Source organism: Miniopterus natalensis, chromosome 5, assembly GCF_054644295.1.
Source record: "Miniopterus natalensis isolate mMinNat1 chromosome 5, mMinNat1.hap1, whole genome shotgun sequence".
Taxonomy (NCBI): Eukaryota; Metazoa; Chordata; class Mammalia; order Chiroptera; family Miniopteridae; genus Miniopterus; species Miniopterus natalensis.
The window spans coordinates 84003995-84028467 of NC_142085.1; the positions used below are offsets into that span (position 1 = coordinate 84003995).

Consider the following 24473-nt stretch of genomic DNA (forward strand, 5'->3'; position numbering starts at 1 on the left):
GATCCCCTAAGGTGATTTTTTTTCTTATGTGTCTTAGCTATTTTTGGCCCTTCAATCTTCAGTATGTATTTTAGAATCAGTTTGACAAATTTCCTAAATAGTGATGTTAGAATATTTTTATGAACTAAAAAAATATGTATGTTGAAGAAAATTGACATCTTTTCAGTACTGAATGTTCCCCATCCTGAACATATCATTTATTATATCGGCACATTTTAAGTTTTCTTTTATGTCCCTCAATGAAATTATCATTTTCCACATAAATCTTGTATATTTTTGTTATTTTTTTTCTTATTTGCTATATTTTGTTGCTAATAATGACTTCTTTCCTTTGTACATTTTATATTGTTTGTGACAATGTAGACGATTATACAATCTACAGCAAATTATAGTTTCATTTTAATCTTTCCAATCCTTTACAGTGTATATTTATTTGTTTTTCTCACTGTACCAGCAAGGCTGTGCGATCTGATGCTGAATACAAATGGTGATAGTGGTCAAATGTTTTGTTAAAGGGAATGTTTTAATATTTCTTCAATAATTATAATATTTGATGAATTTGTTTTTAATTCATACTATATTTCAAGTTAAGGAAGCTTCAGTCTTTTCTCAGTCTATACATCAATATCTTTATCTCTTTTCTGAACAATTAAGGCACCTGAATCAGCTCATTTTTGTACTTTTTACTTACAAGCTGCATTTTCTTATAGGCTTTAGTTTTGTTCCAACAATTTAGACTTTATTGTTCTCTTTTTCATAATATAAACATTTGGATTGACCAGTTTTTTCACACAAATTTTTTCTCTCTAGAATAATTTCCCTTTTTTTTTCTGACCTTTATTCTTCAGTAGTTAACTTAGAACAATAAAATCACTCAGTTTTTGCTTTTCTGAAAATGTCTGTTTTTCACTTTTATCTTTGAAAGAGCGGTTCACTGTAGACTCCGTTGCCTATAGATAGTTTATTTTTTCTCCCAGAACTTTAAACTTATTATTCTATTGTTTTCTGGTTTCCACTGTTACCATTACAGAACAGTTTTTAGAGCAACTGAGTTCCTTTGGAAATAATCTGTTTCCGTGGGTCAGTAGTCTGGCTACAGTATGATTTAACGAATTTCTCTGCTCCAGGTCTCCAAGACTTAAATCAATATGTCAGCAGACCTGCATCCCTTACTGGAGGCTGTGGGAGAGAATCTGCTCTAAGCTCATTTAGGTTGTTGACTGAACTCAGTTCCTGGTGGTTGTAGGACTGTGCTCCCCACTTCCCTGTTGGCTGTCAGCTGAGGACCGCCCTTGGCCTCTTGCACATCTCAGAACCAGCAAAGGCATATTCAATCCTTCCTAGACTGGGATCTCTCTGGCTTCTTGGCTCCTTCTCTCTTGCTTTTCTTCCACCACATCAAGTCCTGGCCTCTGACTCCGTGCCTCTACCTCTTCTTCTCACTGTTCATCTCACAGGGATCTCCCACTACTCTGATAATCACTTCCCATAGCCTCCCTCAGACATTCAAAGACATATTTACTTAGAAAAAAATACTACCCCCACATCCAGGAAATTACCTTTATCTCCACTGCAATTTATAAAACCTTACACCCCAGCAGTAAGATTTTCACACATATAACCTCTATTTTCTATTTTGGGCGTTTCTTAGTCTTGTCATCCTTCTACCAAAGGGAATGAGTGTAAGGAGAAAGTAAGAAGACCAACTCTCACATCATGTATACACAAAGATAAAAGGCATAGCTATGTTTAAATATGTTTACATTTTAATGTATCCTTCAAGTTACTTTTTTAAAACTGGATTTTTTTCAAATAGATTTAAAATTTTATTTTTTGTGGGTAATTTTTGTATGTTCTGAGAGTACTCTCAGTGTAACTAAATTGCTTGGATCAATTTACTATGAGGAAGACAAATCCATGACAGTTTTAAAAGATAAAGATAAACTTTAAAGTCAAATATGTATCTTCTCTTAAGTCTGAACTTAGGTCTGACAATGTTCTCTTGTATTGTTTGACTCTGGATCAAGTAATAAGTCAAACTTTTAAAATACTGAATGCCTATAAACACAGTTCTTTAACTTTTGTTTTTAAGTGGTAAGTGACAATTTTAATTAAACTGATGTGGAATGTCTAAAATACTTTCATCTTCAGATGCCTTGGAATTACTTTCTTTTCTTATTTAATAACTATTTATTAAGAGCCTACTGTGTTATTTATTAATAACATGTTATTAAGAGAACTATATTAGCTCTGTAGATACAGATATGAGCAAGATCAATAACGTTCCTATCCTCGTAGAACGTAACTCCTCGTGGAAGAGCCAAAAAAAAAAAAGAAAGCAAAAATACATATTGCGTAAAGTCAGAGGAGAGAGAGTGCTTAAGGGGGACACTTGAGACAAGGTGATATTGAATGCCTGGTGAGGAGACAGAGACCTGAATGGAGAGAGGGGATGAGTCCTGTGACTATGAGGGAGGAACAAACCTCCAAATGTGTTTTATGACAACTAGAGAATCCAGGTCTAAAGACCAAGCTTGTGAAATAAGGAAGAGTAGAAACGCAGACCTTACATTTCTGTACAGATAAAAATTGCCTTCCTGTTTTGGCATTGCAAGTCATGGGACTCAAAAATCACATAGATACAAACACTCATTTACAAGGATCTCTGCCAAAAAACAGTACGAATCCTTACCCAGCAAATTACACAGACAGTTAAGAACCCAGGCTCTCAACAAGCTCTTAACAGAAAAGAAAAATATTCCTAGGTGATACATGGACAGAAAACAAGTCTTCTTCAGAGTTTTGACTGGGTTCTGACCATCTGCAAAAGTGAAAATTTATTGGGAGAAAATTTAGATGATGAAACATGAAACAATGAAAGGAAGTCTCAGCCTGCCTCCCAGTCCTGAGGGGGGCAAGCTCTGCTTCTGCACAGAAGGCAGTTTTGAGAAAGCCAGACTCATTCATTCTACGCATTGGGTTTGCTGCTTTAGGGCAAATGCACTCTATATAACTCTTGATAAAAATGCATCCATTTCTGAAATTATTATTTATTGAGTTGGTAGTCTATAATACAACCATGTGGATTTAAAAATGCATATAGTCGTTGAAGAATCCTACTGCTTCTGGAAGCTTTATAAGTATGTCAATATAATTCTATGCAGATTATATATCTTTTAGAAATAAGATAATGGTCTTTTAATTTTATATTTTTATAAATTTTGCCCAGAAATATTGAAAAGTAACTATTAAAATGGGAGCCCTTATTTTGCTTTCCTTAGGCAATAGTATGACTATTGTACTTGATTATATGGAAATAAACCTCAGCAAGAATATTATAGAGGCGAGTCTTCATATTTTCTGGATGACGTCTCTGAATTTTCTATAACACTCTAATATTCTCCTTTCGGTGGTCTATATTGTAATTTCCAGTTCATATAACTCCAGAGAAATTAAGAAAATGAGCAGAAACAACCTCGTGTTTAGAGAATTCGGAGTGCAAAAATTAACGTGGGATCAGCTTCACGTTACTCTTTTCAGGCGTTCTTACAGACGTTCAGGAACAGGTTACTTCACAAAGACGATTACACTGAATCATAACTAACGACAGGGCGAATGCAAGCTGTGCAAGAGTTAGTGCTGGGTTCGTCGGTGATTGAGGAAACTAGCTCAGTGACCGCGGTTAGTGCAGTGGCTAAGTGCGTGTGTCACCGCGACTCCCACTTAGTGACCTCCCAGTGCTCAGAGGGTCCAGTCTATACTAGTAAAGCTTGTAGGCAAAGACTTGAAATTTTAACTAAACGTCGTCTCCTGAAAAGTCCCGTGTAAATCTCCCCCGTAACCCCCCTTTCCACACCTCTGCCATTCCCAGAATACCCCTGAGAGCTGTGATAACCCCTCTCCTCTTACATCGCCCTTCCCACCTTCTCACCTGCTCCTCCTTGGGGAAACTATTTTCATAGCTTCGTACACAATACCCCTCATCGCTTCTCTCAGAACCCTCCCCGGAGAAAAAATACTGTGATCATTGCACTCCTCGCCATAGCCTTAAAATGCTGTTGAAACTGACTTTTGCGTTTGTCTCTCCTACTTGTGGTGGTTTTCATGACAATTGAAAAATTGCTCTTTGCCAAATAAAAAGAGCATCTCTTTCATTTTCTTATCATTTTTTGTTTCGGTTTTTAAAAATAGGTTCCTTCACTGTAGAAACATTTTTCATGTTGAAACACCGATTTTAATTAACAAACAGAAGTTACATTTTGGATAAACATGTACGGAATAAATAAGACATTTTCAAAATTAACATACCAGATAGAATGAGACGTGTTAAGAATTTTGAAAAGCAGCTGAGATTTATAAAAAAGAGGTATTAAAAAATTAATTTTCCCTGAACAGGATATGGATTTCTGAAATTGTGCCCCCTCCGTAATTTACTAAAGATAGTTTTTAAACGTTGGAAAGCAGCCACTTTCTCTCTCCTGTATAAATTGAACCCAGGGCCGTAGCCGAGAGTTTGGGACCTTCCAATGGTGTCCGTAGGAGATGGAGAAAGGACACACACAAAAAAGCCTCATGTCCCAAAAGCAGTTTGGAGGCGGCCAAGAGGATGGTATTTAGTAGGTTAGCTGAGGAAATGACGAGAAGGAAATTGTTTTGTGTCTCGGGCACCATGTGGAATTCCAAGATAAGACAAACAGTTGCTAATTTGAGTATAAAAGCAGGAAACATGATACACTTGTTTCCTTTTATGCAAACACGAGTATATGAGGGGGTTGTGTGAAAATTCTTTTTCTCCGGCCAACCCACAAAGGCCTAGAATCAAAGTGCTTCTTTCGGACAAACTGGCTTTTCTTCCCTTCTCTTTCTCTCCTCTCTTCTGCTTCTTGTGGATATTATGGCTAATAACACAACAAGTTTAGGGAGTCCATGGCCAGAACACTTTTGGGGTAAGATATTTTCTTTACCTGTTTTGAATTTAAAATGGGATGCAGAGAAATGTGCTGTGTTATTGACCAAAACATTGGATATCTCTGAGGCATTTTGCTCACTGTAAACGGATTGTTTTCATTGATTGGCTACAAGAGATATATTCATAGAAAATGTCTTTCAAGCGGGCTATTAAGACTTTGAAGAAGAATCTGGGCAACAGGTCTAGATTTGGCTGGTGTTACAAAATATAATTAGAAAATCATAGGAATAAAAGTGAGAAGCGAGGCGGCAGTCACTGCTCTTTGGACTGTGATCATGTGGATTTTGTCGGAAAATGAAGCTTTATTTGTTTTAAGGTTATGGATTATGGATTCTACTTAATGAAGGCAGGAGTTTCTGTAGAGGGCACTTTAATGCACATTGTCAGTGTGATAGTTTTTAGTTTCCAGCGTGAATCTAACCCATACATCCATACTTAAGGAGTGTGATGACACAGATAAAATAAGGAATCATGTTATGAAGCTGGAGGGAAAACTGAAAGAGTAAAAGCTCAGTAGACATAGCAGCCCACACAGCATTACAGAGGGAGCCGGTGGCAGGAGGCAAAGGCCCGGCCCAGGACTGGCGTCCAGAGGCCGCTGCTGGTGAACCCCGCAGCAGGGTTGGGGGGCGGGGGCCGCTGCTCAAGGCTGGAGGCCCGGGGGCGAAGGCGCAACACCGACTTGTACTTTGGGTTCAGGGAAATTGTAAAAGTAAAGGGGGCAATTTGAGCTACATCCAGAAAAAAGCCTTTAAAGGAGAAACGGACTTTATGGAGAGAGCGATAGCCATACTTATTGATCCAGAACAAGTTTTTAATCTCCTCAGAGAACTACCGCAGACCTTCTGTTTGATGCCAGGGGATATTTTGGGAACAATGGGGTGAGAGTGAGCAGCGGTGGCCGGCTGGCCTTCGCCATCCCCCTAGTTGTCCACCATCGCAGACATTTGCATGAAGGGAATTTTAATTCTTTTTTAGCATCAGCCATTTATGTTTGCTTCAAGTTTATAAAGGAGAGAGAGATAATAGGGAACATCCTACTATAATTATATAACAAAATTTGGAAGAATAAAATAAGTTATATTCGCATATCTAAAACATGGCTGGGGAAGCTTATCCGGGGGATGCCAGTAGGCAGAACGCCCCTGACTCGGAGACGCGGACTGTGCAGGTTCGTCACAACACTGCTGGCGTCCGCAGCACAGAGAAAGCGACTGTCCGAAACGCGCTGAGAAACAGGCAGAGTGTGTCCACACCAAGCTCATCATCACAGAAATAGGCAGCTGTGTAAATGAATTCAAGAGGAACCCTTGTGCAAAAATCAATTGTTAAAGCCAAATCTATTTTTCCCCAACAAATAAAAGTTACATTTCAGGCTTAGTTAAGGAATAGAAATCATTATCCACTGACTAAAACATGGATGGCGATCATGAAATAAACTTGAATCTGGAAGAACAAATGTTTCATTAGAGTTCTATTAGCCAATCCTAAAAATGGCAGGTTTTTTTAAAAAGATAAAAATCTGTGCTTGAGAAGGAATTCAAACTTACTGTTCCAAAGACAGTCCCTGGCGTTTCTTTGTCTTAGTATGTGCATACAATGGAAAATAGATAAAAATAGTGAAAACCAGGAAGGGGAGTGTTATAGCCATAAGCTTCAACAAAACCCGGGCAAACATGTTGGGCAGATACAATGTTTTGAGGAAAATATATAAAAGATCACATTCTTTCTACTGAAGTAAAAAATATTAGGTGTAAAATGGAAAAAATGTAAATGTGAATATAGAAAATATAAAAATTTCTGAAAACATAGATGTCTATCTTTTTATTTTTCTTCCTTATGTGTATCTAAATTGATATCTGTTTTGATCGTTGCCTCTACAGATGTATTATTTTGAAAGCTTGTAAAATGCAGCACCAGGCACTGTGTATGGCTGACCAAAATCAACTGGCTGCTCCACACTTTCAATTGAGAGAAGTAAAGAAACACAAGCTGTGCACTAAGCAGATCAGTTTCCCAGGCTTAACACACTTAAGCTGCGTAAAAAGTTGTTTCACAAATATAATTTTCCTGGTTTACTTTACTGAATGCTAAAAAAATAACGAGGCAGTGACAGCGGGGATTCCTGATCTGCACAGCTCACATTGTCATAGTAATCACCCCAAAATGGACTAAATGTTGTGCAAGGATTAAAGCAATGCGTGCAAAGGTGGGCAACAAAGTCACCCTGAGAGGGACAGCGCAGCTGAAGACACACCCTGGCATCTCTCACTTTGCTTAAACTGTGGCTGTAAACATCGCCCATGAAGGCAGCGAGGCCGCTGGGGAAAGTCGCCGGGCGTTCGTCTAGTGAAACAGCCGAGGGCCATCCTGAGCTTGGCTACCCTCGTGGCTCCTGGGGTTCTAAAGAAGGCATAGTTGTGGTTAAACTTTGTTTCTTACCACGTGGCCTTTCTCTTTTGGCTGGCATTGTGTGTGTGTGGCTAACATTGTGTGTATACTTGGCTGGCATTGTGTGTATGTTTGGCTGGCATTGTGTGTGTGGCTAGCACTGTGTGTGTGTTTGGTTGGCACTGTGTGTGTGTGTGTGTGTGGCTGGCACTGTGTGTGTGTTTGGTTGGCATTGTGTGTGTGTGTGTGTGTGGCTGGCACTGTGTGTGTTTGGCTGGCATTGTGTGTGTGTTTGGCTGGCATTGTGTGTGTGTGTGGCTGGCATTGTGTGTGGCTGGCAGTGTGTGTGTGTGTGGCTGGCACTGTGTGTATGTGTGGCTGGCACTGTGTGTGTGTGTGGCTGGCATTGTGTGTGTGTGTGTGTGGCTGGCAGTGTGTGTGTGTTTGGCTGGCATTGTGTGTGTGTGTGTGTGGCTTGCACTGTGTGTGTTTGGCTGGCATTGTGTGTGTGTTTGGCTGGCATTGTGTGTGTGTGTGGCTGGCACTGTGTGTGGCTGGCACTGTGTGTGTGTGGCTGGCACTGTGTGTGGCTGGCATCGGTGGCTCAGGAGCTTGCGTTCACTTTCAGTTGCAGCGCCCGCCTCAGGAGGGCTGCCCCTGGAGAGCCCATGCTCGTGCCCTAAGCGCCTTTGCTCTGGGGAGTGGTGCAAGATGCCACGTGGCAAAATGGCAATGACGGATCATACGAGTTTTCAAAAATATGGCAGAAATAATCCCTACACCCTCCCTAGAAATAAAGAGACTTGACCATGTCCTGGAAGGTCAGATAAGGTTCGAACAGGGAGATCCCCAGGGCGGGCTCTCCAGCCGCTCGCGCTTCCTTCCTTCCTTCCCGCAGCATCAGCCACGCACCAGCGGGCAGTGCCTCAGGCCTGCTGCACAATAGGCCACGCACGGGCCTTAGGGCGGGACAGCTGGGGCGCAGGGCCCGGGAGCCACAGCCCTGTGGTGGAGGGTGCGGGGCCTGAGGCAGGTTTGCGTGGAGCCTGAATGCGGGCACAAGCCTGAGCTCGGGAGCATAGCACCCTCAGCTCGGGGGAGATGGGGGCTCAGGCCTCCCTTCCCCCGGCCTGGGTGAGTGGGAGCCACGACGCTCAGGGTATGGGAGCAAGAGTGCCTTTGGTTCTTGAACGAATATCTTTAGTTCTCATATTAGTTTTGTACGCTTAGTTATTTATGGTTTCTATTTTTTTTTGCTGATACTTTCCACGTTTTCTTGCACTAGGAGCATTTTCCTTCCCATCACTAAACAGAGATATTAGTTGCTCTGAAGCCGTTGCTTATTCCTGCACCCGGGGCATCTCAGTGTCTTTGCTGACTTCTTTTTTTCTTGAGAATGGGTCACATTTTCCTGTTTCTTTGTGTGTCAAGTAATTCTACATTGTATTCTGAACACTTTGAATGGGCTTTCGGATTCTTTTATCTTCCCTAGAAGAGTGTTTTGCTTTTTCCTAGTTTGTTATCACAAGCAAATAATTTTTTAGAACTTGAGCTACAAAAACCCAGAAAGCCTGTCTCCTGAAAGGCGGGTCAAGTCTCGGTTCAGGGCAGGCGTTGTTGTTGTGGTTGGCCCTTGGTCTTCCTCCGGCCCTGCTGTTTGGAACTTGCGATGGAGTTCAGGAGGCAGCCACGGACACAGGAATGTTTATAAGTAAACTCCAGGGATCCTCTCGTCCTGCGGCTCCCCCGACTGGAAATGCTGCAGCTTTTCCATTGGAGTTTCACGTGCCCCACGTAACTCGGGCTGGAAACTGCTCAGGCCAGAAGTTCTGGAAAAGAGCAAAATGGCCCCGTGCGCCCTCTTATTTCCTCCACGTGTCAGGCGCCCTGCAGTCGTTGCCCAGGCTTGGCCATTCCTCAGGCCCTCACTGGGAATTGTTTGGGGAGGGGAGGGCATGGATTTGAACCAGCATTTAGAGTCCGCATGCCTGAAAGGTCCCTAAAAGCTTCCCCGCACTCTTCCCGCACTCCCACCGCCTACAGAGCCTGCTCCAGCATTGCCCTTGCCCTCCCGATGGTAGTCCATGCCCCCCTCTCTTTCCCTCCCCACCCCTCTCTGCTGCCTTCTCCCCCTTCTCCTCCCCTCTCAGCATGGTCCTTCCTATCAGTATTTATCTATTATTATTATTATATTATTGGAAACCACATTTGGCTTTGATAGCTCTGTTTCTTTCCCTTTTTTGCATTTTCCTTTTAATCTGTGTAATAAAATTCTGTATCCTCTTAATTATTTGTGAAACTTATGATGTTTGATTTAGTTGATTTAGTTGACTTTCGCTAACTTCTTGATATGGAAGCTTAAATCACTGATTTCCCAGCCTTTCTTTTTTATTAAATGTCTTCTTCTAAGACTATACACTTTTCTTTAAATGTGGCTTTAGGTGCATTTCACACGTTTTGATATTATTTGTTTCATGCCCACACAAGAAGGCTTCCCGAATATCATTTCTTCCAGGAAGTTTTTCTAACCATGCTAGATATAAGTTATTCTGTCTTTTAAACATAATTATACTTATGGCCCATGATATTCATGCATCTCATTTGCTTTTTTTAAAGAGCATAAATGCATGAGCCTAGTGTCCACAGATCTGAAAAGGAAACAAGAAACTCAGGAGGGCCAGTGAGACCTCAGAGGTGAGCAGGAGAGAAAATTTATCTAGGGTGGTGAGGGCAGGCACAGCAAGACGACATAAGAGCAAAACCTAAAATTAACCCTGCAGAGAACCGAGGAAAGAACTTCAGGGATAAGTGACAACCAGTGGCAGGCCTTCAGTCAGGAGCGTGTCAGGTGGCAAAGAGGGAAGTGTGGATGGACTTGAATGAGCCAGCGGAACAGCGGAGAGGAGCAGAGACCATTAGATTGGAGCTTCTATCTACAGGCCATTTTTAGGAGTTTGCTTTTACTCAGAAATAGAGGGTTTAGAACAGAAGAGTGATATGATTTGACTTGCATTTTGAAAGGCTCACTGTGGCTACGAATACTGAGAACAGAGCGTGGTTGGGCGCGTGGAGCGGGGACAGGAGCAGGAAGGCCAGACGGGAGGCTGCTGCGCCAGTCCAGGTCAGAGGCGATGGTTGCTGGGGCCAGGGAGGTGGCAGAGTAGCTCGTAAGAAGCTGACTTCTGCATATAAAGGTATTGTGAAAACAGACCAAAGAGGATTTTCTGGCAGATGAGATACACATAGAAAGTGCTTCTCTGTTGAAATGATTGTAATTAATTGTTTTCTGTGCCCTAAATAGTATTCCCTCTAAAAAGCTTTTGCCAGCATCTCATTGCCGGACCCATCCTCCTTCGTACTCGAGGGCACCGAGAACAGCATGGCCGGCTTTGGTGACAGCTGAGCTCATCACTCATAACTGCAAAGGATTCTGTGAACAGATCCATGTTCTACTCTGTTGTCTAAGACAAAAATCGCTTTTCAGACACTGGAACGATTCAGCTCCAGGCCACTAGATGGTGGCCTCTACTAAATTTTAACACAACACTACTGGCCAGAGCTTGAGGTATTGATTAGATTTACTAAAAAACAGATTCAATATTAGAATGCTAGAACTGGAAGGCACTATGGTGACTGTTACTATTGGGACAGAATAGCAAAGAATGATGTTTTTACTGGTTGACTTTTACATTTAGTGGGTGAAGGTGGGAGAGGGAATGCATGTCCTTTAGTTGTTTTTAATTTTCTTTTGACTAAAAGGATCCTAAATTTTCCCCTTACTTTTCTTTGCTCCTTCATTATGTGGTTTCCAAAAACACACACAACACCTTTCCTTTTCTTTCTTTGTTGTTTTGAAACAGCCTTATTGAGACATAATTCAACCAATTAAAGGGCACATTCACATAGTTTTTATTATTGTCACAGAGTTGTGTGACCATCAGCACAATCTAATCTGAGAGCATTTTGTCCCTCAAAAGGAGACCTGTTCCCAGGGGGGTCACTCCCACTCCCTCCTGTCTCACCCTCCAGCACTAGGCAGTCACTGTTTCCTCTCCATCTCCACAGTCTTGTCTGCTCCGGACATTTCACATAAATGGCATCAATTATAGGAGATGTGATCTGTGGCAGCCTTTCCAAAACTGCCTCCTCACGCTCCTGCATGCATTCGAAGGTTTCTTTCCTATAGCAGGGGTCTCAGGGACCAGAATACCTTTTCATTATCTTTGGCTTTTACAGAATTGCTTTTCCTTTCCATGGAAGCATGGGAGATAATTTATTGGCATCTGTAGTATTTTTCATTGTTCATTTTCTCGGTAACTTGAAGTTGGATGTCACTGTCTTCTAATTATGCCGAAGGCATGGGTTTTGTACAGTTTTATTTGTTCATGTGTTGTTTTCTACTGTTTCTTAGAAGAAATGTTGGGAAATTCTGATCTACATTGCTGTCATTGTCTTGGAAACTCTGAATTCCTATAAAATTATTTTTAGGTTCCAAATATTTGGGGCACTGATAGTTAGATATCAATTTGGAATTTTACTATATTACTAGTAAGGCTGACTTTAGGTTCTAACTTTATTTGCTTTTTCCAGATCAAGCCTCACCCAATGAAATCCTTATCTCAACAGGCTCCATTTTAAGACCATGACTCAATATTATTTTTGTGAGACATATTTTGGAAGAACAATACTGGGTCTAACAGATTTTTCCTAAATCATCCTGTAATTCAGAAGTCATCTTCCTATTATAAAAAAATTATTGCCTAGATTTAATATAAACAATTCCTTAGAGGATTTTTATATTTGTAAAGATAATTATGAAAGTAGGGGATAACAAATATAGTCTTTCCACAGGAGATAAATGTAACAATAAAAGGTGGAAAGACACAAAATATATCCTAAAATTAAAGAGCAATTATTATTCTTATGTATTCATTAACATTTGTTTATTTTGTTATTTCTGAATTACAGATTTTCTATATATTGTGATAGAATACAACAATAAACTGGGGAAAAACCTTGGCAATCATAAAGTCTAACTCCATTAAAAAATAATAAAATCAATGAGTCTAAACAAATTTCCTAAATATCATACAACATGTTAGGGATAGAGTGGAATTTGGAACCCTGAATCAGTTAGCTTTTGCTGTGTAACAATCCACCCTAAAACACAGTAGCCTAAAATGATCATTTACTTGGCTCATAATTCTGTGTGGTGGCAGTTTGGACCTAGATCAGCTTAATGCATTTTCTGCTGGTCTCCTCTCATGTATCACACTCATATGTTGGGTTGACTAGAGTCTGAATTACCTAAATGATGCCATTTACATGTTTGGAGTTTGGCAGGCTCTTGGCCAGGGCTGTAGGGTAATTGGCCATGTGGGCCTCATCATCCGGCAGGCCAGCGGGGTGAGTTCATACGCTGACAATTCAGGGTTCCCGGGAGTGGGCGGGGTGGGAGCTGAAAGCCCTCCTGAGACTTGTGCTTGCACAGCTTCATTTCCATTGAGTCCAATTGGTCAAAGCAAGTTGCAAAGCCACACCAGGTTCAAGGGGTAGGGAAATAGATTCTACCTCTTCACGAAAAGACTGTCAAAGCATTTGAAACCCCCTTCTTTTGTTTTCCCAGCCTCATGACCCCACTTAGTTAATTTCCAGTCCGTGTATCTCTCGATACAGAATCCTTAAACAAGCAATGAGACAAAATAGCTTACTACTCTACTTAACGGTGACTAATTTTTGTTAAAGAAACGCAGGTGTCTCCCTCTAAAAGGCGATACTTGAAATGGAGTTTGAAGAGTGAGGTTTCCAGACAGAACAGTAAAAGTTGTATTGAGATATACGGAAAAAATACACAGGAAAGCACCAGGTTTCAGAGAATGACAGGCTTGGGTTAGTGAGAAAATCACCATGGCTCGTGGGTTAGATCATGGGGTAGAGAATGGAGAAGTGTGAGGGTGGTTAAGGCTGGAGGGGCCTCTAATAGGCAGGGCGTCTTTCCATTCAAAGCAGGGGCTCCGGCACCCAGTTTCATTCAATAATGTGTTTAGTTCCCACGGAGAAGCGGCAAGGTAGGCTTTTCATTTTGATAAGGTTTCTGCCCTCCCCCATTTCCCAGCACAACAGGAAGTCTGAACAAACACAGGTTCTGTGAATTGAAGGATGCTGATGGGTTGCAGAGATTCTATGGAAATTCAGGGAACAGGAATTTTATTATCAAAACAAGGACATCAACTAGAGCTTTGGGACCAAGAAAGAGCCCAGTAGTCTGCACAGCTCATGTCATCAATGAGTCATAAATATAAGTGACAGTCCAGAATTTCAGGGAATATAACATAAATCAGTCAGCCCACCAGATGGTCCTTACTCGGCACTTCCTATCTCAGAATGAGCACAGGAAGTGAGACATCAGTGGGGGTGACGAGAGCAGACAGGGGAAGAGGGAAAATCAATGATTACAAAACTCTTTATCAATTTTTGGTACATTAGTTACTAGTGGAACTCAAATGGAAATAATCGTTGGACTACATTTGCAACCCTATAAAAATTTTATGAGCTAAATAATGGCCTTTTTAAAAAAAATGAGACTGTTTTTATTACTTATTTCTTAAAGATGATAGAGTGATGTAAGCACCATGAAATGATACAGATAAAATGTTATTTTACATCCTTTTGTCTAAACGGAAACCTAACAGCTTTCATTTATTCTTGTCCACCTAGTACCATTTTCTCTGATCCAAAATCTGTTTAATCCTATGTATCGCTCCACACTTACTGCCCTGTGTTTTTAGTCGAACCCCTACTTACGAATCAAACGACCTGTTTGGGTTTTTGTTGTTTCTTTGTTTCAGAGGATCTCCTAACGTCCTTCACAGTGTCCATCGCAATCGGGCTGGTCATTGGAGGGATTATTTGGGCCCTGTTCGTTTGTCTGTCTCGGAGAAGAGCCAGCGCCCGCATCTCACACTGGAGCTCGGCTCGGCGATCCAGGTCCTCCTACTCTCAGGGCCTCAGCAGGCCTGGGTTTTACCGCCACAGCGGCTACGAGCGCAGAAGCAACCTCAGCCTGGCCAGCCTCACCTTCCAGCGACAGGCCTCCCTGGAACAGGGAAATTCCTTTCCAAGGAAATCCAGCTTCCGGGCTTCGACTTTCCACCCATTTCTTCAAAGTCCCCCCCTTCCCGTGGAAACGGACAGCCACGTGATGACCCTCCCTGCTGCCTCCTCGCCCACCGTCCACGCTTCTCACAGCCCGGGCCGCCCCGACTTCCACTGGTCCAGCAGCAGCCTGCCAGTGGGCCTGTCGCCACCGCCCCCGCCCACCTACGAGTCCATCATAAAGGCGTTCCCAGACTTCTGAAGGGGGCTTCTACTTTTAACGTGTTTCTTTCTTTCCTCGCCTTTTCTTGAAAGGAAGTCATAAATAGATTAACCAGAATTTTGAGGACAGGGCCCCAACCACCAGTGAACTCCCAAACTTAAAAATGCTCTTGCAAGTTGGACATTACAATGCACATTTCCTTGGAAGCCGTTTTTCCTTGCCTCACAAAGAAGTAATATTTTCCCGAATAGTTCTATATTTATGTATTTTGTATTCAATGTGAGGATTATTAAAGGTAGTGATTCTAACCAAAGAACCACAAATAAAAACAAGGTATTTGTGGTTTACGATCCCCATTCACTGTCCAATGTGATTACACAGGGGAAAAAAATCAGTGTGCCTTAACATTTTTTCTAGCCTAAGGAATTTTAATTTTATTTTCTTTGGAATAACAAGTGAACAGTTTTACAATCTTGGATTTTTAATGAATTATATGGGCACAAGATGGCAGAACATAGACGATTCTAAAGTTCCTTGATTCCTCTCACTTATGAAAAGTATGGGAACCAAGCAAAGGAAGCTGAACGCTGTGGGTATTAGAGGATACTTCAATCTGGACACTTATTTTTGTGCTTTTCCTAAGAATAGTTATCCACATTATTGAGGCAGAATCCTTGGATAACTTTCTTCACTGTTGTAGTTACGTTTTTAGAAAAACAACCACCACAAATACAATTGATTTAACCTAAAAACAAACTTTAACACTGAACTTACATTTTTCTTAAGGGATACATTTTATTTCTTAGGTTTAAATCTAGTCATTGGAAAAGCACTTTATGTAGGCACCTTCTCCTGTACCTTCACAGACAAATAAGTAGGGTCAGTGGGGACAAAGTCTCTCATTGAAACAGATATTATACCCATGAAGAATTCTCCTTCCTGGGCTGATTCGTCAGGCATTATGGGTTGTTTGGATCTCTATGAATTTCAGCCTCAGACTCTGCAAAGAGTCTTTATACAAGGATTAAACCATGCCGTAAGTCCTTGGTGCAACCAGTTATTTAAGGTGTTCATTTCCATGGACGGCCATTCTCTTAAAGAAAGGTACATCCCCAAATGTGGGTACCAAAGAGCTTCAGTGACCAGATGCCTGTGGCTGTCCTTTTTTCATGTAAGAGCACAAGTTCACTGGATAATTACCCCAAAGGCCTGTGGTTTATTTCTGATTCAGTGAATATTTAGCTTATGTTGCTGTTTGTTCATACGAACATTGAGATTTTTGGTGAAGATAAATGTACTCTCATTATAGTTTCTGCAATGGTCCCAGCTAAGAGTGTCTAAATGTGGCTCAAGACTGTAATAATTTTTATATAATAAGATATTGTATATAGTATTTTCTTTATTATTTGCATTTAGCTTATATTTTTACTGTTCCTCAAGGATAATTATTCTTAATGATGTCTACAGATAGGTGCTCTTTAATGCAATATACCAGAAAGAGAGAAAGAAAGAACTCATAGGATAACCAATTTGTTCTATGTTGTTTTTTAAACAAATTTAGCAGTGGTCACATAGCCACATAAGTTTTCAAGAGATCATTAAGTTAGTAAAAAAGCTATCTTGCTTATCAAATGCCATCCTTATTGTTTAACATGAGAAGGTAAACAGATTTTATATTGGGTGTAAAAGCTGTTTTATATCTCATAAATTAGAAAATGAAAGACATCCTCTGATGTATTTAACCATCTGGGAGAATTGTCTCCTCCCTCCCCAAGTTATGAAACAATCAAAATGAGAGCCTTGTAAATATTGTGCAATGTATGAAATGTGAAATTAAAGCAAAACCTGGAGACCATTTTAGTTGTATTTTTTATTTGAAATGTTTAATTAATTATGAAATAAAATTAAACTGATGTTAATTTTGATTCACAGATTATTTGTTGAATAACTTGTGAATATCTCCTATTTACTTTGGCATTTTAACCCAATCTAGACCATCCTCTATCTATTCCTAAGACATAAACATTATTTTATATAAAAAATGTATTAAAAAAAGGGTGACATCACCAATAAATGGAACAGGATGTTTCAATGAATTAATGCGTATGGAAAATGTTGTTTATTAAAAAACATTAATTTAGATTCTTACCTCACTAGATAAACAAAGTAATTCTAGAATTACTTAACTTTTTTAGAGAATAAACTTTTTTATTAAGATATAATTGACATGTAAAATTATATTAGTTTCAGGCATACAACAAAAAAATGTTTTATAGGTAAGCTCCAGCTTAGGTAAGAGCAGAGGGTGGGAGGGCTGAAACGGAAATGGTATTGACTGCAGTTGAGGATAGGAGGAGTAGAGCTGGCAGCTGGTAATAAATGACCAAATGGTCATGGGAATCTCAGAGTAAAGGTATTCAGGTATTATGGGAGCAGCCCAAGACATCTGTCCAAAGATGAAGGACAAATTGAGAGAAAATATTGACAAAATGCATGACAAAGCGTTAATGATCTTTACATAAAGTCCTCATTATGATAAATGGAAAAACTCATAAGAGAGGAAAATTAGGAAATTCACTGGTGAAAATGAACATAAAAAATCTGAAATAGAAAAGAACACTCAATCCACACTGAAAGTAAGGTAAACTAAAAGCTCCTACTGAGAATCCACAAAGAATAGCAACAAGATATAGTAAACTTCTGGTAAGATTTTCAAGGGACACCCGGAACAGCACCCACTTCCCAGCTCAGGGTCACAGTGTGATACTGCAGCCAATCAGTTAAAAGGAAAGAACTCTAACAGGTAATGTGAACACCAAGTGTGGAGAGACAAGCACTGGAGACATGAATCGGCTCCTGGAAGGATTAAATCTATCTTACTTCAGTCACCAATCAACAGATTTGAGAGCTCAAGGAAAATTACTTTGCCCAATAGTGCCATTTTTACCTCTAACAAGTTTTCTATCAGAGAGTGTTGAAGTTTGATGACAAACTTTTTTATACCTTCAGAGAGAATATATATATATATATATATATTTATATATATATATAAATTTGTTCTGCTACAAAACATCTTTCTTGGATGTCAATTATCTTTTAGATGGAATGGGATTAGTAGGAAGTCTTATTGGTTCCTTTGGGATTTTTCCTAACACATTCATGTCTTCAAACAATCAGGAATTAAAAGAAAACAAAATCCCTAGCAACATATACATGCAAAATGTGGATTTTTTTCGAGGATTATAATTATTTACTCTGGGAAAGTAATTCTAGCTGTTATAAAATTTCATGTTATAACTGACTTCCTTCCTCAGGTCCCTGATGATTATTAAACCAAAGCCTTCACTGAATAGACAGTGTACAGAACAGCATCCCTACCCCTAAACCCAAACCTAGTTAGAATGTCATTGGACTAAGACTATTCTTGGCCTAGAGGTTTTCCAGTCATTTCTTGACTGATGCGATGAACTGGGATTTTAACTTACAGTCAGAGGAAGCTGCATACAAATTTAAAGTGCTCACTGTACTCCCAGCAAAATCAAACAAAATCTCTGAACGCTGACATTGGTGCTATTCTGAAAATGCTCATACAGGGAAGTCTGGCAATCTACAACAAAGCAAGTAAAAACCAGGAAATATAAATTATAAAACAGGACCTAGAACCAGAGGTTATATTGAAATAAAAGGTGAAATGGGTAGTATAAATTTGGCCAGGGTAAAGAAACAAAATGGGAGGAAAGAAAGGAAAGCAGATTACCAGAAAAAACATATTATTGGAGTGGAAAGACAGAATCTTACGTTTTTCCATTAGCATTAGTTTCTAGCTTTCTGATTTATTTTTGAGTTCCTAAATTCCACTTGTAGGAACAAGTATTTGTCTTGTTTGGCCAACACATATTTTCATATTTGATTACCTAACATTTTAATTTTCTTAGGGGAACAATTCTTCCACTTGTCACAGTTTTATTGTGACTCTCAAAGTTCCCCCATCTGTCTCCTTCCCCTCCCTGTTATCAAAGTGGAGAAAATCCCCCCTTTTCAATCAGTACTCCATGTTGTGCTTGCAGTTCCCTTTTTACCTATTTAATGATTTTACTGCTTCAAATATCCCTGATGTCTAAGGTGTTATCACTGCTTCTATCTTAAATTGGGGCCCTTGAAAAGAAACCCTGAAATGGTAATTTGTGCACAGAAATTTTGATGGGGTGGGGAGTTCTCAGCAATGAATATCTATGAATGAATGAAGGAACAGGATTGGGCAGAAGAAGCGGTTAAAAAGAATGGCATTTCCAAAAGAGGCATCAGCCAATCTTACAGAGAATGCTGGATGGCCCCTCAAAGCTGTCCCTAATTGAAACAAAGGACCAGACAACAGTTAGGGTTGGGGTTGGGGTTGGGGTTAGGGTTAGGGTTGGGGTTGGGGTTGGGGTTGGGGTTAGCATTAGAGTTAGGGTTAGGTTTGGGGTTAGGGCTGGGGTTGGGGTTGGGGTTAGGGTTGGGTTTGGGTTAGAGCCAGGGTCAGCATTAGAATCCTGTTAGGCCACTTAGAATCCCTCCTCACCCCTGATGTTTCTTTGTTATTGTCCCTTTATTGACCCTCACTCTAGTCCTTCGCTATAAACTCTCACTTCTCCTTATTGTATCAGAATTGAACCAATTTCTATGAGGTCTGTTTCTCTCTACTGCAATTGTTTTTCTCAACAAATTATGCTTTTACCACTCTAATTATTGTCCAGCTGTTTTTGTTTTTTTCACTATAAAAAAAAATATATATATACAAAAAAGAACCCCATACATTTTGACTTCTCCAGTGACTGTCAGGCTGCTGATTTTCAAGACTACCAGGGAGCTGCCAAGAAGGAGCTAAGAATAGGCAAGCTGAAATGCCACATGGCCCATTGTCCTTATCAAGATTCAGCTGTTTTTCTTGAACAAATGTTCCCTTGGTTGTTACAAGTCTTCGGTTAATTTCCAGAGTACTGAAAATGTGACAATTTTCTGCCAGTGTTCTCACCGTGTTCATGAAGGAGAAGATGTTCAGAGGTCCTCATTCCATCTCTCCAGCAGGGCTTCTGCTTATCGACATCTTGGTACTTAGACAATCTTGCTGTAAAAATCTACAGGCATAAGGTGCATAGTTCCTAAAAATTTGAATCAAAGTCCACCGGTTCTTCAATAGAACCCTGTAGTGATTTCTCCTGGCTGTGCTTTTCCTGTGATGTGAAATGACAGGCAGGAGTCAAGACCCTCCTCTGGAAGGAGTTAACTGATTTTAATGGCATACTCTTCAACCACGCAGCCCTTTGAGAAAAGAATGTGTAATGCCTACGGATGGTTAAAAGATGGCCAACTTGTGTCTCAGTTTAAAATCTGGATCACATATTCCAAGGCTTTCATTCCTCAAACTCTCCAGAATAAATTTCCAGCTTCATTAAATCCATTTCTTCTGGACAAGTGTAATTTATTGTTCAAATCCCTTCCAAAATGGTCTTGAAGTGGAGAGATGCTCATGTGTGATACACATTAAGATTACATGTGTCACTTGGCATAAGTTCAGTCTTTATTTAGACAGTTCCACTCACCTGTAGAAACTGGACACTGATCCCGTGTGTGTTGACTTGTTTGTCCCCTGTCTCACCCCTAAGTATATGCTTTCCCAGTTTATTCCTCACTGAAATTCTCATTAGAGGAGACACATCCGTAACATTGCCCACATGCTTTGACATTTTGGGGGGAAAGAAGGTTCCGTTTTATTAGGTCACTTCCACCCCAAGGTATTTGCATAAGTGGTGTGGGTCTGGCCCTTGATGTCGTCTTCCTGAGCGATCTCTGATTGCTCTCAGGCATGCTGTAGACACACAGTCGCAATGAGTCTTGTGCTATCTTTACCAAATCAAATCTGCAAAGTTCACTTGCAATTTAATGTATTGTTTTTGAGTCATCTTGACATTTTGACTTCATAAGTGTAAGCTGAAAACTGGATTTACTGGAAATTTGTTTTTAAAAATAAAACAACATTTGCCAGATCCCTGATCTACAGTTGCTTTATAACATTAGGCAATGCTGATGAGGTAATGCTGCTGAAAGAAAATGTTCAAAAAGAAATTTATCTCTAATATTTCTGAAGCTCATAAAAGAATAAGACTGTGTTCAATAGGAACAGAAAATTATACAAAGAATAGTGTAAGTTAGTAGCTTAGAATCCAATTTTTTTAAAGGGAGGCAAAGAACACAAAAGCAAAAAAAAAGCAATGTTTATCGTTGTTGAAACAACTGGAGGAAAAGCTTTTATTTATTTCAAAGGTATAAATATTGTAAATAAGTAAGCTTTTGTGTACAGTGAGCCATATTTAAAAACCAATACATATTATTTTTGTTAATAGAACCTTTGGATATTTCATAATAAATGATGTCTTATTTTATAGAAACACTGAAAGTTGAAGTTTTCCTAGAGTATAATTTTTCTAATGAGTTAAAAAGTCTACAGTTAACTCTTGCTGCTGAACGGGATCCCAGGATGATACAGTCCATCGCCTGGGCCTTACTAACCACTTAGCTATACCCACCCCTGTCGGCATTTAGAGGCAAGCAAGCCGGCGAGATGGAGGCGAGGAGGAGCCGAGTGTGCTGGCCGCATACACTCTAAGGTTAGGAAGTTCTGACAGTTACAAAAAATATTTTGGTGGGGGAATAGGATGACTGGGAAATGTGAAGGTAGACTAGGAATGAACTACTAGGAGAGTATTATGAATTTTGTTAGGTGTGAAAAATATTGTGATTGTGTAATAACAGGTGTTTGCTTTTCAGAGATGCACACTACAACATACAGAGGTGAGGTGTTGTAATTTCTGAGGACAGCAAGGAGGCAGCCAGCCTGGCACAGCTGCTTCTGAGCGGAGTCCAAGGTGAGCGGTTTCAATGAGTTCAAGATGAGCGAGCCACCAGAGGATGGCATCTCTTCAGTGAAATTCCACCCCAACACCAGGGCCTGCTGGTGTTCTCCAGGGCGCAGCCATGGACACCACGGCGTCCTGGCCAATTCCACGTGGCTCAAGGGCCAGCACATCCTGGACTGTGCATTCTAATACTGAGCACAGGCCTGGGGGGGGATTAGACCACCCACTGAAAATCCATGGTTGAACGCAGATCAAGAATCCGTGGGACTGGGTGAGAGAGGTGAAGGGATTAAGAAAAGAAAAACTCACACACAGACAACAGGATGGTTACTACCATAGGGAAGGGGGTGGAGGAGGTAGAAGAGGGTACAGGGGGATAAATGGTGATGGAGGGTGACTTCACTTAGGGTGGTGAACACACAATACAATATCCAGATGTTGTATTATAGAATCATACACCTGAAACCGATATACATTTATTAACCAATGTCACGTCAATAAATTCAATAAAAGTTTTAAAAAAGAATCCTGTTGAAACCCATGTTACCCCTGTCAGATGTGTTGAACACGGTCCAAAAGTGAATGTGACGGTTCCTGGGAGTTGGGATCCAACAGGTAAATTGTGGGTCCCTGGAACGCCAGTAATGCTGGGACCTCGCCCGAGCCTCTCAGGGTCTGGCAGGCTGCAGCTTTAATGCAGGACCGAGGGAACATGGGCTGCTCGCCACAGTGCTGGGGCTCCAAGCTGAAGACTGGCTGGGTACGAGCATTTTCAAACAGGCAGGGTGTGTGTGAAGCGCTCCTGAAGGCCAAGTGGCATTGGAGTGCTCGGACCCCAGCCCAGAGGGACAGAAGAGGAAGCCTTCCAGACTAAAAGTAAAGGAGCAGATTTACCCAGTCAATGTCATTTTCTTTCCCAACACCGGCAATACATTTGCCACAGGTGGTTCTGGTGGATTTGTAAATATTTGGGATCTGTTTAACCAACAGCGACTGTGCCGGATCCATTCTACCTCACCAGCGTTGCAGCACCTGCCTTCAGAAATGATGGCCTTCTACTTGCCACAGCGCCATCATATGTGTATGAAGCGTGTGGCATGGAGCATCCTGAAGATGGTGGCTTCATTTCCCACGTGACAGGTGCAGAAACAAAACCAAAGTCCATCTAACCATCTCATGAAGTGGTTCCCCTATGGAAAGCTCAGTTTTGCCTCCTACAAATGCATGCTTTTCCCTTAAGGCAAGTGCAATAGCCATAGTGAACACGTTACTTAGTACGTGGATTTCTCTGTTTTTTGTCTTATGAAAACTGGTCTGTGTGCCCTTTCATACTGACTTTGTGTAGAGGGAGGAGTCTTTGTGTCTTTTGTGTCTGTTACTTACTCTAAAACACTTTAACAGATGAAAACTGAAAGAAGCAAATATGGCAAAATACTAACCATTTTAATATCTAGGTGATGGGTTTATGAGTGTTCATGATGCCATTTTCTTTTCTATATTTGAAAGTTTCAATGATAAACAATTTTAAAATGTATTGTATCTAAAAAAAAAAGCTTTGGCAGTTGAGATTTTGCAACTACCAATGGAACACATGGATTAACAAAATAATTTCTATTGCTTTTATCAGTTTTAGTTTTCATTTTTAAAGTCCTTAAAATAAAAATTAGAATTAAATATTTAACTGATTGCTTGCTTTGAAAGAAATTGAATATAAAGGAATATAACTAAATAAACTTTTTTTCTTTTTTGCATTCCTTTATCCCACCTTTTCTTTCTTCTGTGCCTTGTTATTTAGTATTTATAAAAGGGCTTCTAAAGGAGATGACATAAATAAGAAGCAGATGATAAAGTTACCGCCCAGAGGAAGCAAAGTGGAGTCAGTAATGAGGTTAGTGCTCAAAAAACAGTCTTACATTCTAAACACTCACCAGCAAAGGGCCAAGATTCGTCTCTCAGTGTTCTAATTGTAAATTTAAAGAAAGGACTATGAACAGATAGATCATTCAAGTGCTCATAAAATAAAGGCAAATCATTTATCCAGGAGAAGCACAGTCATTTCCGACTTGAAGTTTATACTAAACAGGATCCTGTGTGATGTAATGAGCAAAACACTAAACAGTAGGCTTAGGATAATTAAGGCAAGGAGTATTATGGGAATTTAGTCAGTTTTCCCATCATCAAAAAATAATTAGTGAAAAATAAACCTCCTGGGGCAAATGCCACAGTATCATTGAGGTCAGCAGCACCTCAGTGTCCTTGGGAGATTTTTGGAGTATCTTGAACAAACCTTCGTCACCAGTTTCAAGAACCCAAATGGAACTGATAAACTTTGAGAGAAGAGCTCTAGTGGACATGTGGACATTAGTGGACATGTATGGGCATGGGTGCATTTTTTTTGAGGACAGGGTTTATAATTTGTATCAGAAGGACCTTTTGACTCAGGAAAGACTGAGAAGCACTGATCTGTAGAAATAAAGAGGCTTCACATCCATTAAGAAAAACTTTTTCTTAATGAGCTTTTCAAAAGCATATATGCTGAGTTTTGGGATTGTACTCTGCCTACTTCTCAGAATGAAAATATTCTGTATGTCCACTAACAAAAGAAACACATGCTCTAAGAGTCTGTTCCCCAGGGCAGGCCTGGCCTCCTCTTAGGAAAGTTGAGCGCTGATTTAGGAATAATTTGTAGGAAACCTATTTCATATATGTCTGCAGGTAAGCCCAGAGAGTATTTCCAGGAAGGATAACAATTTTTATAAAAAATAATTTTGAATATATTGTAAGAGAAATAAAATAAAAACTTTACATAGTGTGTTAATAAGCTTAACATATGTATTTTTAAGGCAGGTGTAATCAAAAACTTACCTTGAACTTTACAACAAAAAAGCTGAACAAATCA

General features: G+C 40.2%; 1 protein-coding gene and 1 pseudogene across 1 annotated transcript; both read left to right on the top strand.

Annotated features, from left to right (window-relative positions):
- The first annotated feature begins 4785 nt into the window (after positions 1-4785).
- Positions 4786-16533, top strand: MYCT1 (MYC target 1). Its single transcript, XM_016215932.2, has 2 exons — positions 4786-4946; positions 14209-16533. The coding sequence occupies exons 1-2, from the start codon at positions 4895-4897 to the stop codon at positions 14715-14717; spliced, it is 561 nt and encodes a 186-aa protein (XP_016071418.2). The 5' UTR covers positions 4786-4894; the 3' UTR covers positions 14718-16533.
- A 5074-nt stretch (positions 16534-21607) lies between these two features.
- Positions 21608-22743, top strand: LOC148093149 (mitotic checkpoint protein BUB3 pseudogene; annotated as a pseudogene).
- The last annotated feature ends 1730 nt before the right edge of the window (positions 22744-24473 follow it).

Bases quoted from the DNA above. Each gene is read 5' to 3' on its own strand.
- MYCT1 (XM_016215932.2), top strand. From the start codon at position 4,895: ATGGCTAATAACACAACAAGTTTAGGGAGTCCATGGCCAGAACACTTT. The intron at 4,947-14,208 runs GTAAGATATTTT...TCTTTGTTTCAG, and splicing joins ATGGCCAGAACACTTTTGGG to AGGATCTCCTAACGTCCTTC.